A 17,254-nucleotide genomic window follows, 5' to 3' on the forward strand; every position below is an offset into this window, starting at 1 on the left:
TGCTTTAAAAACGAATCTAGAGCTTGACAGCGTTGCTGATGTATGGATGCCGGTTGTATTTTCCATGACTGAAAATGTGTTGTGCAAAGCATTAGATGCAGCATGGTAGCCAAATTCTATTTCAAAGTGAAAGGTACAGTTTTAATGACAGTTCTGCAAAGACCAATTATTGGTGTATTCTTTCTCTCCTTTATATAGGCAACACTTAATGAAGTATACACATTACTAATGTCCATCCTGGAGAGAAATGAACTGTGAAAAAATTCAAGCAAACATGTTCCAACTGTTCATACAAAGGATTGCATAAGTAACACATTGTGTTTCCACAAAACTTTCCCCACCATTTGCTGCTGCTCAGCATGTACTTCACTTAGTTTCATCCAATTAAAATTTGCAAATAGAAAATCTTTCCAGTGCTACCAGACTCGTGCTTTACCGGAGATTTGGAGCCACGTGTTCCAGGAACAGCTGGGTACACTACGCCGATACAATATAAAGGCAACGTCAATCACCTTCTCTCACTTTTTAATAGCTCCCCTCCATGGTTCTCATTCTCCATCACTAGAAACTTAAGATTAAAGGAACTTTACTGTATTTCAAGTACAGTTTAATCCATAAAGATGGATCTCCTTCATAGCAATGGCGTGCTTATCATTCAGCATTTACAGAGGGACTACAGGGCTTACCAGGATTTCCTTAATTTTATGTCACATGTTGGCGATCCCCGGAATATATTCTCAATTTATTTTCCTCTTTGGTTTCAGCTCAACCAAGTGGTTGGTACTAAAATGATATGGGTGGCAGTCATTGGTGATTGGTTCAACCTCATATTTAAATGGTAAGAAGTTGGATTTATTTTAAAACTTGGTATTTTTAATGATGGTTACTCTATGTGCCTCAAGTTTAGAAAACTTTCTGTGAATAATGTACTAGTAGACTTTCCCCTGTAGTTATAAAACAGGAATTCACAGTGAAAATATTTAAGATATGTTTGAAATGACATGTTGATAAGACAAGAAGAACCTATAGAACTGTTATAGAGTAGTTTTGGCAATATAGTTCTTCATATTCATTGTAAGTTTATTTATTATGCTTTGTTAGAGCCTTCTTACATAAAAATCTTCTTATTGCATTTCTGCTTCTTTTTTGGTAGGATTTTATTTGGCCATCGCCCATACTGGTGGGTGCAAGAAACAATGATTTATCCCAATCAGTCAAGCCCGTGCCTTGAACAGTTTCCTATAACATGTGAAACTGGACCAGGTAAGAAAAGTTGGGGATTACATTGGTATATTTCATAGACAGTGGCTTTTGAGGGGAGAGGATGTGACTTCTGAAGATCTTATATGATATTCAAATCTCAGAGCTCACGTTTCAAATAGCACCAAAACACAGGAAGAGAAAAAGGAAGAAATAAAATGTGATAGGTATTTGATTGCTGTATGACAAGAAAGTTTACTTCATTGCCTTTGAACATTGCAAGGGAGGGGGATTTGCTTTAAAAAGAACTCCTACTAGAATGAACCAGCACATTGGAAAGGGATTTTTCACAAAACTTGTGTAATAGGTTCAGAAAGAGTGATTCACCTGCTTTGTGAGGTCGTTTTTAGGAACAGTTGCAATGCCAATGACATCAGCTTGGTGAGAGAAATTCCACGTTGCTTAAGAGTGTTCCAAAACAGAGCAGAGGACTGTTGAGTTGAGGGCTTGTGCACTATTGCAAGAATTATTCAAACCACAAAAACTAGTAGGTGGTTCAGTGTAAATAACAATAGTATCAGCGATCGATCATGTGATGTATCACAAGTGGAAAATGGAACCCCTCATCCCAGCACCAGACACTGGCATGGAAGGAGGGGGTGGGGGGGGGCGGTGTGTGTATATGTGTACAAATAGATAGGGGAAAAAAATTTCTTTTAAAAAATTTACCTTTGTTTTCCCAATATATTTTCACTTTTTTATATCTCATTGTCTTCTATGTGGAACTCAAATGCAGTACTGCTGAAGTTAAATGAGCTTGCGCAACCCTAATATGTGAAATAAGGTAAACTTGCTTGGAGCTAACTGACTGAATTTAGTTTTATTCATTGTACAAGAAAATACAGACTGTGGAAATAAATGTGCTTTGTGCCTCATCAATGCCACTGCAAGCTTTTAAATGGTTTGCAGAGCTGTATTTTGTTAACAGTATCCTGCATTATATCCCATCGTAATTTTGAATGAGAAGCTTAAGCTCTTGTATCAGGCAGGGTTTAGTAATGCCTGGTCTATATGTGCTCTGCAGTCTGCTTCAAGTGAGTTCACTGGGGACCTAACCCAAAGTATTAAGGTCCTTCAGTATTTTTCAAAAGCCTTCAGAACTGAGCCCATTCAGCACCCTGTAACACCAAGTCCTGTCTAAGGACCCAGTCATTGTGTTTCATTTTGATTCATTGAACCAGAAGGCCTTTCTTCCTGAAGTAACAAGTCATTCTCGTTTCTGTCCCGTAGGTACCACTGTCATATTGATTCTTTATGTGCACTTGCAATGACCACATTTTCTCCCACCTCCAGATTTGCCCTTGACCATTGACAATATCTGTCCCTCACCTGTTCCCCATTAACAAGAGGCGGTGCAGTCACTGCAGCTATTGGGTGCACATGGGCCTTGTGTGAGCTTACATGGTGCTTCACACACTTTTTAAATATGCAATTTCTGTGAAAAGATTAGAGAAGCAGCCACAGATGTGAGAAGGGCTTATCCAAATAGTGCTAGGATGGCCAGAACCCCAAACTCTGCGGCTCAACAAAAGGGAAAGCTTAGGGAACTGTTTATATGATGACATGGCAAGCAATCTAGGACCTGAATTTGGTTGGTACTTCTGGAATTACTAAAACCCTGCAGCCACCTTTTCTGTGGTATTTGTAAGGTTTTAAGAACATAAACCTTAAGGTGGAGTTTACTTTTTCAGGTAGGTAATTTGCAGATGAACGATGAAACGTTTTTCCTAGATGACAACAAAGAGAAGCTTTCCTAATGCTGATAAACAACATTATGGCTTCTTTGTCAGTGACATTTATTCTGCTGTGAGGTGTACATCTGTTTTGTTACGCAAGTAACAAAAGTGTTGGTCGCGTGACCACCAAAGGTACTGCCACGCAGAATGCCAAAAATAGGGGCAGGGAGCCAGAAATCATTGTGCTTATCCTCCCTAGGCTTTCCTGTTCTGCTGCTTCACTGAAATATTCTTTGGCTTTGCGAACTGGTGTATAGTGCTGGGTCATAACACATTCTTAAGCCAAAACTATTTCTTCTGCCAGTGAAATAACCCTGTCCCTTTTACTTTTGTCTCCACAGAAGGCCAAGCTGTGTATACACAGATTCCAATGATCTAATTTTCTCTCCTTCCCTATTTCAATTTGTTGAATGTAAACCTGGTGAACAGGGGAGAAGTGGTGACAGAGTAATCTTAGGAATCATTTCCCTTCCATCCATGGGATACATACTTTGTTTTTTGGTGACTTTCACAGTTGTAGGAACTTGCCTGTGGCTTCATATTGTTTCAAGTAAAATTAAAATTTGATTCATTAAATTAAAACAAATTACAGGTATATTATTATACCTGGACTAAAAAGAAATCAGTGTTCATTTCTATATGAAGTGTGTTCCCTGTTATAGACTGCTGTGGGTAAAACAATTAGTTCAATATGTAACAGCATTGTTTCATGTGCAAGTTTCACTGATAATCTCTTTCCAAGCTTGTTGACATTGTACAACACCTTAAAATTTATAAAATAAAGCATAAAGACACAGTTTTTCCATCACACTTCAGATACATTGCTAAATTTATTACAAAAATACCTAAAATGTGAATTACCCAGACTGTAATATTACTAATGAGACGGAGATGACAATCGCAGTTGCTAACACCATGGTAATTGAAGAAGCAGATAACAGGCAATTTGGAAGGGCCATCTAAAGTTATACTGGTACTTTCATTTAGAATCTTACAAGGAGCTCAATCTCTGTTGCTCCCCTTAATTATTAGGTAGCCTATTCAAAACCTCCCTCATCTGATCCTCATATAGAACTTCTACATTGTATGCTACAGCCCTACGAGAGCCTTGATGCTCTGGTTTTTAAATCACAATCCAAATCTAAGTATAGAGAAGTGCTGTGCTGTCCAATCAAGATACCAGCTCACACCAATATAAGATGGTTAAGCTGTTACCTACTTGATTTCGGACAAATATTCTGGAATTCATGTAAAGGAGTCTTCTGAAAAATTCATACTGAGAAAAAGCGCTTTTGAAAAGCAGTTGACATTCTTTCAGCCTTTGTTAACCATTTTCCTTCTGAATGATTAGGTGCCTGAGTAGCTGCCAGTAGACTTTTTCTATACAACAAATGTTACAGTCATTACTTTTAAGCTTGAATGTTTCCTTTTTGTTTTTACTAGGAAGCCCATCTGGACATGCCATGGGATCTTCCTGCGTCTGGTATGTAATGGTCACAGCAGCACTTAGCTACACGGTTAGATGGAAAGATAAATCAGCAGTTACCCTTCACAGGTCAGTGTCTTTCCATTATTCTAACTCATACAGATACTTCTTTATGTACGTGCTCTGTTTTTAATGGACTTATTTTAACCAAATATTCATAGTCTGTTTTGTCCAGTTTGTAAAAACAAACAAACAAAAAAAAAACCCAAACACAAAAACACCCAGAAAACCCAAACCTTTATTATGATCTACTTCAGCTGAAGAAAAAGAATGTTAAGAGGATTTACCCATTTGAATAGGTTGGCGTTTATTAACCTACAGTCACTGCATATAGTATCTCTGAATCACCTGCCATTTAAGGTCATGTCAGGTCCTCAGTGTTGGAAACTTTACCCTCTATTAATTGTCTTTATGTGTTGGATCTTTTGGTTAGTACATAAATTTACTGCTTTGATGGTAGCCCTTCTTACCCCATTTTACAGCAACTGCGCATAATGTTGTCAAAGTTCAGTGTAACATGTTCCTCGGCTCTTTGGGGAAGTCTTACAGGTGCTTTGGTGGCTGCCCTTTCCAAGCCTGACAAGGCTCTTCCCATACCATGTGAATTTTGTCACCAAATTAATGAACTTTTGCATGTACATATGACTTCATGATGAGAAATATGTTTAAGGTACTAGTGCTAATTTAACTTGCCATTGATAATTTTCATCACTAAAACCACGGTAGTGTCTTGGACCTGAAACTATGGAATGTGGCTGCAAGAGCAGCCACTCTTGCTTGTGTTGTAGTACTGACTTGCAGTTTTTAATCATCCGATTCTAAACTTCTCTACTTGTAAACCTCTGCTTGGTAAAAACTTGATAGTTACACAAGGGGGCCTGGTGTCAATTACTAATCTTGTCTTAAATTGTTAAGCATCTTACTTTTCCCTCTTAGACTGACATGGTCATTCCTCTGGAGTATTTTTTGGATTATCCAGATCAGTGTGTGCATCTCGAGAGTATTCATAGCAACACATTTCCCTCATCAAGTTATTCTTGGAGTATTTGCTGGTAATACTGTTATTTTTTCTTTTCTTTTCAACGTATATGCAAAATCTGAAAAAAATTAAGAATGAGAAAAGGCAGGAGATTTTTAGCAGCGCTACCTAGCTTGCGGCTCTAAGGGTGCTCTGCGTTCTTTGTAAGAGCAAGGATTTGATAGTAGCCTAAAGGTAAAATTGGCAAGGTAGCAGGTATCTGCTGGCTTTGTAATTCACCGAGGGAGCGAGCCCTTGTCCATGCGCCAGCTGGTGCCCACTACATTATGTCCACACTGCTGCAGGCTAACGCAGTCTGGTTTGCACTGGCTGCATCTCATCTTTATCTGTGCTGCCTGTGTGGAAGGGATCAGAGGGGAAGTTGCTCCTAGGAGTCCCTGACCTTTCCTCTCAGGAGGGTGCTATTCAGTTCACTTCGAATGGTGTCCATGTGCAAACTAGGAGGTGTGCAGCATGGACACATGCAGGGCCAGAGACCTGGGGCAAAACAGAGAAAAAGGGAAATTAGCAGCTCAGACTGCTCCGTGTGATTTAAGAAGCTAAAGTATATTTTTCAGAGTTACTTAACTACATTTCAAGTTGGTATTTAGGGAGTTCAAACTATGAACAATCTCTCTGGTATCTGTGTGATCTCAAGGAGGGTGACCAGCGCACTGAGCTGGGGCTGCCTGCTCCCGTTCTCTTTCCTGGCTGCAGAGCAGCCCGGGCGGCACTGGCTAACAGCGGGCAGCCCAGTCTCCCTTTTTGCAGCCAGGATAAAATGAGCGAGAAAGAAGGTAAGTGTTGTCTGCGTCTTTTCCTTCAATGCTCAAAGCCTGCGTGGGAGCTGGTATTGAATTCGGCATTGCTGGGGCAGGTCTTTGAGTGGCGCATTCTCATGGAAAAGGAATGTTCTAGTTTACATCTAATAGGTGATAGGCTGTCACCTGGGAGATGCAGTCAGGCCTAAGGCAATGCCTCATAAGAAAAACAGGTAGTGCTTGGTATTTAATTTCCTTTTTTCCAAATTAGCAGTACTGAATGGGAGAAAAAGTTTTGTAATGTACTACCAATGTGGTAAAATATGTGTGTACATGTACATATACAGAAAAAATACATAGATACATTCTTCTGCCTTCAGAAGTCAAATTCCATAGGGGCACTGTGAAAAGTGCTTCTTCAAAGTACGCATCTGGTGCTTCTTGTAACACTGAGCTTCTAATCCGCAGGCATTCTGGTGGCAGAAGCATTTGAGCACACCCCTGCTATTCAGACAGCAAGCTTGAGAACGTACATCAAGACAAACTTGTTTCTTTTCATCTTTGCCCTTGGCTTTTATCTGGTCCTCAAGCTCCTTGATATTGACTTGCTCTGGTCTGTTCCAAAGGCCAAGAAGTGGTGTGCCAACCCAGACTGGATAAACATTGACACAACGCCATTTGCTGGACTGGTGAGGAATTTAGGTGCACTCTTTGGCTTGGGTCTTGGAATCAATTCTGAAATGTTCATTACCAGCTGTAAAGGTAAAAACAGCTGTAAGATAAGTTTCCGCGTATTGTGTATAGCTGCTTCTTTAGCTACGCTGCAGCTGTATAATTTCGTTAAGATACCTACTCATACTGAGTATTTGTTCTACATTCTCTCTTTTTGTAAGAGTGCAGCTATGCCTCTGACTGTAGTTGCCTTGGTTCCATACTGTGTCCACTCATTAATGAGGACAACTGAAAAGAAACTTAATTAGATAAAGTTTCCAAATGGTTAGCAGCATGGGCATGAACTGACCAGGAGCCCTCCATAAAGGCAGTTTTGCAAACTCATGTCAGCCGAGGGGGATGCCACTGCATCTTTGATGTGCTCCTGGTGAGGAACCAGTACATCCAAAATCAGTACATTCAAGAATGACTCGGGCAGCTCAGACGTATTAACTGCTGATTTTATTCCTAGAAATATTGCAATGAGGGACACTGCAGTATGGTTATGTATGACCCAATACTCTGGGTCATAGTGAAGTTTTAAAGTATAATCAATTAGTTTAATTTAGCTATTTGGTGGCCTTTTAGTTCTTTCCATCTCCAAATAGATGGTTGTATATAGTGGTACTCAATATTTAATTTTTTATATAGAGAGATGTTGCGTGTTAAACTGCTAGTTAATGGTGTGACTGTATCACACCACCTACAACTGTACAGCTGTACTCAGGCACTGTTAAAAAGGCCAGCATAGTTATAAGCAAGGGTTTAGATTTAACTTCCTGAGCAAAACAGCTTCTAATTAAGACAGATGAGAAAAAAATAAAAGTTTATTTCAATTAGATTCTGTAATTTTGCATTACTGTGTGATTTTTTTGTTATTTTTACTTTTTGAAAGTGGTCACATAAATCATGAATGATATGGAGTACACCTTTGATTTTGAAAATGCATAAATATGATGTAACAAATCTTTGGGTTCTGCACATCTACACAGGGCAACAAATGAAGAAAGTTGTCAATAATGACATTATCTCAGCATATTGCTCATGCTCCTGTGTTGCAAAGGTAAATGAGTCCAATTCTGTCATGTCAAGAGTCTCAAGCCTGAACCAACGTTGGCAGTTGTGTAAGTCATGACAAGGTGATTGTAGACTAAGTCATTGCAAGTTTGTATTCTTGTCTGCTTGGTTTACCAAAGCACACAAGTAACCAATATGGTAAATACAGGTTTGTTACATAAAATTGATGTTCTAAAGAGGCAAAGGCAGGTATTTTCCCTTCGTATTTGTTGATGTTGCCTATTCCCTTTCGGTGCACAATCTTTAAGCAGTATTTTGCTGATACCATCTCATAATACTTAGTATGCAAGCAGCAGAAAGCTATCATGTGGGTAATGAGGGTTGTGCACATATGATCTGATAGCAATAAGGCTTAGAAGATGTAAACACGATATTGCTCCTAGACTTCCAATTAGTCGTGGGATAATTGAAATGGAAAGAATCGTGCTTAATTGGGAAAACAAGGTGAATAGTTTGAGGTGGCCCTTGGGAGTGAACATGATACAAATTGCAGAAGCAAACCTGAAGCAGGCATCCTTATTTAAGAGCCTACTAACACTACCTTGGCTTCAAAAAGGTACTAATCTGTTTTTAACAGCCTGAGGAGCATTCTGCTTTATGCATCTCCTGAACTTCTGTAATGATTCTCTGAACTCTTTTTTTCCTGCAGCAGCTGGCCTGAAACCAGTCTTTTCTGTAATTGTGACTGCTTAAGCAAAATGACTAAGCCAGTGGGACTAGAAACAAATAATGAACAAAGACAGCTCGGCTACGTGACTTCTCCCGTGTTCAAGTTGCTCTGTGCTTTGTTATTCCTTACCAGTGAGGTGTCCTACAGAGGCATCTCAGAATCCTCGAAGATTGCTCTAGCTGTCCTGTTCCTCACTCCTGGCCAACAGTGGGGGATTCTTTGTGCGCAGCCATCTGTGGCTCTTGTTGGGCCTGCTGGCACCGTTGGCTATTTTAAGCTGGGAGTTATGGGCAGACAGCATGTTTCTAAGCTCCTGCAACAGGAGGGTCTGTGCTTGCTGGTACTGACAAAGAATCTTGGTGCCTCTGTTGGGAGCGACACAGCCATTGATGTAGAATGACAACTAGCATTGCTGCAGGATTCTTTTAAGCACCGTACAGAGGCGTAACATGGGCTCTCACTCGCATTCTTGTAGCGTCCCGTTAATTCAGCCTGCAACTTCAGTGCTCCAGGGAAGGGACAGGGACCAGCTTCCTGTCTGAGCCACCTCTGCAGAAAGAATTCTGAGACTATTAAAACATGACTAAAGCCAGGAATGATAGGAAAACTGAATACATTAAGTTAATTTAATTTTGCCACTAACTTCAGAAATTAACCTGTGGATAAAGTCATAGCAGTAGAGTAAGACTCTTTCTGAGCAGCTGCGTGTGCTAGGCTATAGAGTTTTGTGCAGCTGCCTGAAGAATCTGCAAAGAGGAGTCCTGAAACTTCCAATGGAGTTAGCCTTTTCCAGAGTGGTGGGATAAGCAAGTGTTTCGAGATAATCTAGTGGCATTCTGATAGAACTAGTACTGTAAATCAGGAGCTGGCCATTTAGTTGATACAGCAAAATGGGTCTAAGTGTCCCTTAGTCAGGCTTTAGTGAATTTATCACAGCTGAAAATTATACTTCAAGCCTTATTTAATAAAATTGGGTGGCACCTTAACTAAGAGCTCACAGATTGTTAAACATTTAAACTGTAATTTCATCATGCTTTTGCAGCTGTTTATATTGTTAATATTTGGAACAGGTACAGAGCATATACCCTTAGACAATGATGGGCTGAACTACTCAACCTAGTTGGAGCCCTGAGGCCCCCTGTCTGAATTAAGCTTTTCCTACATAATGAGGAGGATGGAAAGCGCTTGACTGATCCCCTTGCTCCCGCTAGTGGGATCCCAGGAGAAGGTTAATCTTTTATTCTTGACCTAGAGATGCCCAAACTGGGATAATGCAATTCCAAAAGTCCTTCCATATGTCTGCAGAAACATTCTCATGAGCCAGGAGCTATACGAAGTGGAAGCGTCCCTCGCTCCTCCTACAAAACAGCTGACAAGTTGGCATTAAATTCAGTTCACAACACTCACTTTTGCCAATACGCAGCTTTTTGTCTTCCCTGTTCCCTGCCGGAGGGCTCTGTCCCCAGCCAGGCTGTTCTGGCTTAGAGTAGTCCAGTTGGAGCAGGGGCTGCCTTGGCAGAGCAGTTACTCAGGTGCCATCCTGATACAGGATGCATTTATCCAGAGGAAGAGGGTGGCTGGAAAACCAGGTAATGCAGCTGCCGTGGACCATGCAGAGAAACATAAAGCAGGACACACCAAACGAAACTGCAGGCTACTTACTTCTGTTAAGACTAGTAACTCCGGGCTGGCCCTGAAAGATGTAAGCAAACTCCTTTGCATCTGCTCAGGGGTCCTCTCTCCAAGCTCCAGGGCTGGGAGGTCCTACCTGTGGGGCAGCTGCAGAGGAACAGCCTGTCCAGCTCTGCCCCCAGCAGTCCATCAAGGCTTGTTGCTCATGCCCAGACACACCCTGTAGCTCCGCTTGCACTTCAGTCCCTTCGCAGGCACTGAAGGGCTTTATAATCGACTGGCTGTCAATAGCACACGGGTATGAAGCGGCAGGAGGTGGCACTCAAGAACCAGTAAGACCAACGCAGCTGTCTGTGTGCGCCCTGAGTGCCTTTGTTACACGGGCACGCTTCCTGATACATAGCTCCCGATATTCACCACCTGCCTAAAAACAGGTATGACGTATGCGGAAGAGCGGTAGTAGTACCACCCAGCTGGGCCCGAGTCGCATGCTCCTGCAAGGAGGTGGCAGGCTCCTTCGCAGGCAGGGGCTCGTGTAGTTGCATTGGCCGTCTCAGCAGCTCCATCCTGCGCCACAGACCCTTGCTACAGACATGATCGGAATACATACAAATACTTGTTATCTGCCCCAAGATACTCATGCACTTGTCTGAAGGGTAAGAGGTGAAGTGCTAAGCACAAGAGCCAGTAAAAAATACCATTTATTGGTGTAATTTGGGCTATGAAAATTGTGTCCTTTAGGCAAAGCAGTTATGGAATAAGTACAGATGGTAATTGTAGTTTTTAATAAAGAATAGTTATTTTTCCATGGCCTTAAATACTAATATAAATGAAATCTCACACTGGTATGTTACTAGGGTTATTGATAGTCACTCTGTCAATAGTTTCAGTCCTGAGCCATCCAAACTAATTATTGTTCTAAAGGCTACAAAAAGACTAAAAAGATTAAAACAGAAGGCCAATAATGCAGCTTCCTTTTTCATTTTCAGTTAAGGATTAAAACACAGACTTCCTTGGGAAAATAGCATTTTAGTGTCAGCTATGTGTTTTGAGTAGGTTCTGTTGAAGTAATTCTATTAATGGAGTTGTACAAAAGTTGAAACTGTTTTTTTGCTGCCTGGAATTAAGGGATGTATCCTATAAACTTTTCGCCCTTACAGCTCTACTGAAGTTTCAACAGCCATATTTTCCATATTCTTTTATGGACTACCAATGTTCCATATTTTTTTAAGAGAATCCATTGTGATGTGATTTGTTGCAAAGTGGGTGAATCCCCGCCCCCCACCAGCTACAGATTTTAAGACCCAGAGAATGACTTTTCCAGTTAATACTCTATGATTTGAAATCAAGATTAAATTTTGAAACTGTAATTTAGACTTCCTGTCTATCATCTGCTTTGTCTCCAACATCCCAGTCACTAAAGGGAAGAGTCCTGTTGTCCTGCAGACAAGAACCAGTAACGTGTTTCAGAGAAACATGCAGCAGACCTTACAATAAACTATTACAGATACCAACTTCTGCCAGAAGAAGATGCTTCCTGACCTTTGTCATTTCTGAATGAATTGTTGCTCAATTTATCAACTCTGCTTAACACAAACAGCTAATTATGGCTATTTTTTCCCTACCTTTACTGCATATATTTATGGTTTCTGTAAAAAGACTCCTCATTGTCTTGCCTTCTGAAAAAAAGAGAGCATATTATCCATCACCATCTCAATAGAAGTGATGTAAATAACTGTGATGATTAACTGTAGAATTTTGCATTGATTCAACCGAAGCATTTATTCCTACTCAAAATCTGTTTGACAGCTTTGACCAGTGGTGAGTGTAGGGCAAATGATCCTCATCAGCTTTGGCTCCTCTTCTTGATTCCTTACTTTTGTGGAGCTGCCTTCTTCTTTAAGTGCTTAATGGTTGTGTTGGAGGGGCACTGCTATGTCAGGCTCGGGGCGCAGGTGTGTTGGAGCTGCGGCCGCACACAGCAGCAGCCCAGCCTCCCCAACGTGTATGGTATGAAGGGTGGAAGGGTGGGGGTTCCGTACACACAGGGAGGGTACCTGTTGTAATTCTCTGCAGACCGAGCGTGAGGAGAGATTTGATCCCTTCAGATACACAGCATCATTCTTGGGATTGTTTTTTATTCATACAGCTTACCTAGACACGTGGCAGTTTCCAGAACACCAGAGCAGGGTCTTCCTTGATTGCTAGTTGAGGAATGAGAGGACAGTGCAGTCTGACTGCAGGTGGTGGCAATCCCCCAGCTCACCAGGAAAGACAGTTCCCATTTTCAGGCTTGCTTTTCCTTTGCAGTGGGCTAAAACACTTCCTGGGTGCTTCAGCCTGTGCGCAGTCCCCTGCATGTGCCTGACAAACGTGCTCGGTGCAGGAAGCCACGTACGCTTAGGGTACCACAGAACTCAGAACATTGTCGACCACTTTGTAGCACAGTGGGGTACCAACATACACGGTACCTACCGCAGAGTATTGGTTTACAGAAAAAAAAAATATTTCACTTTTCGAATTGCAGTAATTCAGCTAATTGGGGCTCCGGTGGTAACAAGCTTATAATAAGCTCCTTCCATGGCCATCAGTTCATCATGAGTGCCCCTTTCAATGATGAGTCCTTGCGACATCACAGCAATGATGTCAGCATTCTGGACTGTGGACAAACGGTGGGCAATGACGATGCAGGTACGCCCTTCTCTGGCCTTATCCAGCGCTGCCTGCACAGTCTAAAGGCAACAGACAAAGTGGCGGAGTGAAAACATGCAAACCAAATCAGGGCTCAGAGCTAGAGAATCAAATTGCTTCAGATTAATTAACCATATTGTGCAACACTGGTAAAAGTGACTATGAGGCTAAATCAAAGGTTATGTTACTGGTGTGCTGAGCTGGGTCATGAATCGGTTTAGTAGCAGTACAAGAAGGGACAGGTGAACATAGGCAGCAGTGGAAATGAAGGGATGCCTTTAGTCAGCGGACATGCCAAGTATCAGCTCAGTGTGGACATGTTTTTAAATTTCCACCATTTCTCTAATCTCCAAGTGTAACCAAGCCACACAGATTATTTCCCCAAGTTCCCAGGCCCCTCACTGCTGTTTTTATTGGCTATTCAGGCTCATCGGTCATATGCTTGAATATATTTTTGCTTGTTTTGTTTTCTTTTTTAACATGCAGAAGCTATATTTATGAAACATTCCCACTGAATGCTTTGAAACCCAGGGAATTAGCACGCACATCTCTGAAAAAGTGCTGCCGCTCACTGGCAGTTGAAGAGCCCCTGTAGCTGGCTGCTGTTTCTATAGCTGTGCTTCCTGGATTTTTCAAAAAGATCATTAAAGGTACAAGTGCTGAATTAACAATGTGGAATAACATTGCGGTCATGTAGTGGAGTATGTTGGGGTGTCTCTGCAGAACAGAAAAAGGCGTTGTACATTGTAAGCCGTTGTACCAACTTTCCCTTGTTGCTTATCACTGCGCATTTACCTTTTCACTTTCTGTGTCTAAGGCAGATGTAGCTTCATCCAGTAACAAAATTTTAGGATCTCGTATGATGGCCCTCGCTATAGCAATGCGTTGCTTTTGCCCACGAGACAGCTGGGATCCTTGAGCCCCAACATTAGTTTCGTATTTCTGAAAAATAGACAAAAGGAAGATTTTATTCAGATGTAAGCAAACACACCAGTGTACAAAACCTGAAGGAGGAGCAGGAGGAGAGAGGCAAGAGTGCTGACCATTGCTGCCTTCTCCTTAAAAACCCCGGCAACGCAGAAATACTGTACAAGTGAAACCCGTGTCTGGGGAGACGTTTCCGAGCCATGCTTTGCAGTGCACACAGCCCAGGGGCCAGGCACTACAGTGACAGGCCTGAAAGAAAAATTTGGTAGCAAGATGATGCTTGATTTGTCTGAGGCAAAAGAAATCCCCCCACCCTAGATTTGGAAGAAGAGGCTAAAAGTGATTTAAGGGCTTTCTGGCCAAGTGTTTTGTTTGGGTACCTAAATTGCATTCATACCTTTTATGTTCTGCTGATTTATATTTATATGATTTCAGTGCGTTTAAATACTTAAGTGCATGTAAAGCAGCCAGCTTCAAATATTTTTGTCTAAGTATCATGCCCTAGTCACAAGGAAAATCTCCCACAGCTAGGAACAGGATTGGTATTTCCCGACTCAGTGTAACGCTTTGACTTCTGAACTGTGCTGCTGCTTCTTTCTTGTCCATGGCTTTGACAAAATCTTCCCTTTTCTCCTAGTCCAGAGTTGTAACTGCTGGTTTCACTTTTATAAGTATTTGCCTACTGCGTAAAAACGCAGTAGCAGCTCACACCCAAAATCTCAGGAACATATGAGGAATGGTCATGACACCCTCTTTGCTCCTACTGTTATAGCTGTAAAAATAAATAAAAGTTATATGTGTGTAGCAAACGTAACTGGGTTTGGAGCAACTCTTGCTACAACGAACGCCGAGCAGCCTATCTGTAGTACCACAGCCAAGGCCTCGCGGGTACTTACGTCAGGCAGTGACATGACAAAATCATGCAGCTGAGCCTTCTGGGCCGCTTCTATGACTTTTTCCATCGTTGCCTCTTTGGTGTTGCTGCCATATTTAATATTATCAGCAATGCTGCAGCCAAATAGCACAGGCTCCTGGGACACTATTCCAATTTTTGATCTAAGAAACTGTACATTTATTTTCGTGGTGTCGTGCCCATCGATTAACTACCAGGAAATAGGAGAAAACTTGAAAAATATTCTAAAACACCAGCCTGCAAAACCAAAATAGTTTATAGCAAAACTAAATGATTTAGCCAAATTATTCAAATGCAAACACAACTGATTTAAAGTAATTTGAAGAATGCACTTATATTGAAAAGACTCGTTTGTGCATGATACGTATTTTCTGGGTATGTCTGTGATGCAGCCAAACATTAGACTGTTTGCTTAATCTTAAGTCCATTGATCTATTTAATTGCTTAAGGTTAGGCACATGCTTTGTTGCCTTCCTGGCATAGTGATCACCACACTTACTTGTTTCTTCCAAAGAAAGAAAAGTCAAACTAGATTGGTTAAGTATTTACATGAGAAAAAGTTATAAAAAATTTTTAAACTATCCATAACTGCATAACTGGAAGTTAAATCTAGACAGATTCAACCTGCAAAGAAGCTGCATGGGGATATTGCAGACTATTGTTACACCATTCAGGCTTGATTTTTGCTTGGGCTCCCACAATATACACCACACGTTACATGTTTCGTACAGGAGCTACCAAGGTGAATGCCTATGGCCTACATAATGCACAGGCGTACACCTGAGGCTTGTAGTATTCTGCTCTTGCCTGAATACATCTGAGATGATACTCGGGAATTGTCTACAAAACTACAGAATCATTTAAGCTGGAAAAGACCCAAGATCATAGAGTCCAACCGTAAACCTGGCACTACCAAGCCCACCACTAAACCATGTCCCTAAGCGCCACGTCTACACATCTTTCAAATACCTCCAGGGATGGTGACTCCACCACTTCCCTGGGCAGCCTGTTCCAATGCTTGACAACCCTTTCAGTGAGGAAATTTTTCCCAATATCCAATCTAAACCTCCCCTGGCACAACTTGAGGCCGTTTCCTCTTGTTACTTGGGAGGAGAGACTGGCCCCCACCTCGGTACAACCCCCTTTCAGGTAGCTGTAGAGAGTGAGCTCAGCCTCCTTTTCTCCAGACTAAACAACCCCCTGAGGAGCTCCCTCAGCCGCTCCTCAGCACAAACCCATCACCTGCATATTCTGCAGTCCACATCTGTTTGAGAAGGAGCTGAAGCCTCAAGCTGCATATGTGCGTGCCCCCACTGCTAGGCCGCACGGAGGACACATTGAGAGGAGTCCCTGCAGCATTGCTGAAAGCAACAGCACACAAACCACGTTTCCTTTGCTTACCACACTTCCTTTCTCAGGGTCATAGAAACGCTCCAGAAGCTGGACACTGGTGCTCTTACCACAGCCGCTACTCCCAACAAATGCCAAAGTCTGTCCAGGCTTGACAGCTATAGAAAGTCCTTTCAGGACCTGAATATCAGGCCGAGAAGGGTATGTGAATTTACAGTTACGAAATTCAATGCTTCCCTTGAAATCATCCTGGGAAAAAAAAAAAAATGAGAAAGATGCTATAATGAGCTTGGAACTCAAAACTGAGTGGTAAAGTACAACGTAACCCTTCCTCCGATTCCATTCTTGCATCTCTTATTTAAAATATGACATTAATGCTTTTGAAATTAGCCCAGAAAGCAGGATAAAAACCACACTGGAGTAGTTGTCCTGGAGATGAAGCCATTAGTCATAACACTATTGCTCTGCTTACGACTTCCCCGTACACCACTGGTCAGAGGCATCAATTGGAAGTAGGATTGCCTTGCAAATGGGTAAGTTTTTTGTTTTAACACAGATGCTGTGTAAGTGTAAATTTGGTGACAGTCCAAATACATTTGTCTAAACAATCTGGATTTGGTAAAAAAAATAAAATCAGTCTACCTTTACAACGTAAAAACAATACATGTATTCAGGTCAATTTTCCCAGAACTCTTAAAAAAATCTTTTACAAAACTCTGAAGGGAGTTGTTCATTGTCATGGTTTGAAGCAGAATATTTAATGTATTTAGTTCATAACAATTATTTAAAGTTTTTGTTTAATTCTGAAGGAAGTAAGTTAAATGAAAAATAAACTATTTTAATTTTCTGGGAGTGACTTTTCAATTCACCAAAAAAATGAGCATTTTCATTTTGTCTGACTCAAAGACAATTCGCCTCCTCATGAACACCCCCAACAGTTTGATGTGAGTGGAAAAAAGCCTCCATTGTAAGCTAGCGATTGTCAGGTTTAAGTGCAAACTGTAGAACAGAGAAAAAAAAAA

The 17,254-nt window shown here is 41.4% G+C and overlaps 2 protein-coding genes across 2 annotated transcripts in view; one reads left to right on the forward strand and one right to left on the reverse strand.

Annotated features, from left to right (window-relative positions):
* Positions 1 to 620: 620 nt before the first annotated feature.
* Positions 621 to 7,241, forward strand: G6PC2 (glucose-6-phosphatase catalytic subunit 2; the record flags this gene model as incomplete). Its single annotated transcript, XM_082001380.1, has 5 exons — positions 621 to 838; positions 1,154 to 1,263; positions 4,440 to 4,551; positions 5,419 to 5,534; positions 6,730 to 7,241. 5 exons carry the CDS (start codon positions 621 to 623, stop codon positions 7,239 to 7,241), a joined length of 1,068 nt encoding a protein of 355 aa, XP_081857506.1.
* Positions 7,242 to 12,882: 5,641 nt separating this feature from the next.
* The window catches only part of ABCB11 (ATP binding cassette subfamily B member 11), a gene marked incomplete at both ends in the record, with an annotated part of 42,432 nt that continues 38,060 nt past the window's right edge, over positions 12,883 to 17,254 (reverse strand). The window contains 4 exons of the mRNA XM_082001814.1: positions 12,883 to 13,083; positions 13,838 to 13,984; positions 14,866 to 15,072; positions 16,284 to 16,481. Of these exons, the coding sequence (XP_081857940.1) occupies positions 12,883 to 13,083; positions 13,838 to 13,984; positions 14,866 to 15,072; positions 16,284 to 16,481 (753 nt within the window). The remainder of the gene's footprint in view (positions 13,084 to 13,837; positions 13,985 to 14,865; positions 15,073 to 16,283; positions 16,482 to 17,254) is intronic.

The sequence above is a fragment of the Phaethon aethereus genome (genome assembly GCF_964289735.1).
Source record: "Phaethon aethereus genome assembly, chromosome: 6".
NCBI lineage: Eukaryota > Metazoa > Chordata > Aves > Phaethontiformes > Phaethontidae > Phaethon > Phaethon aethereus.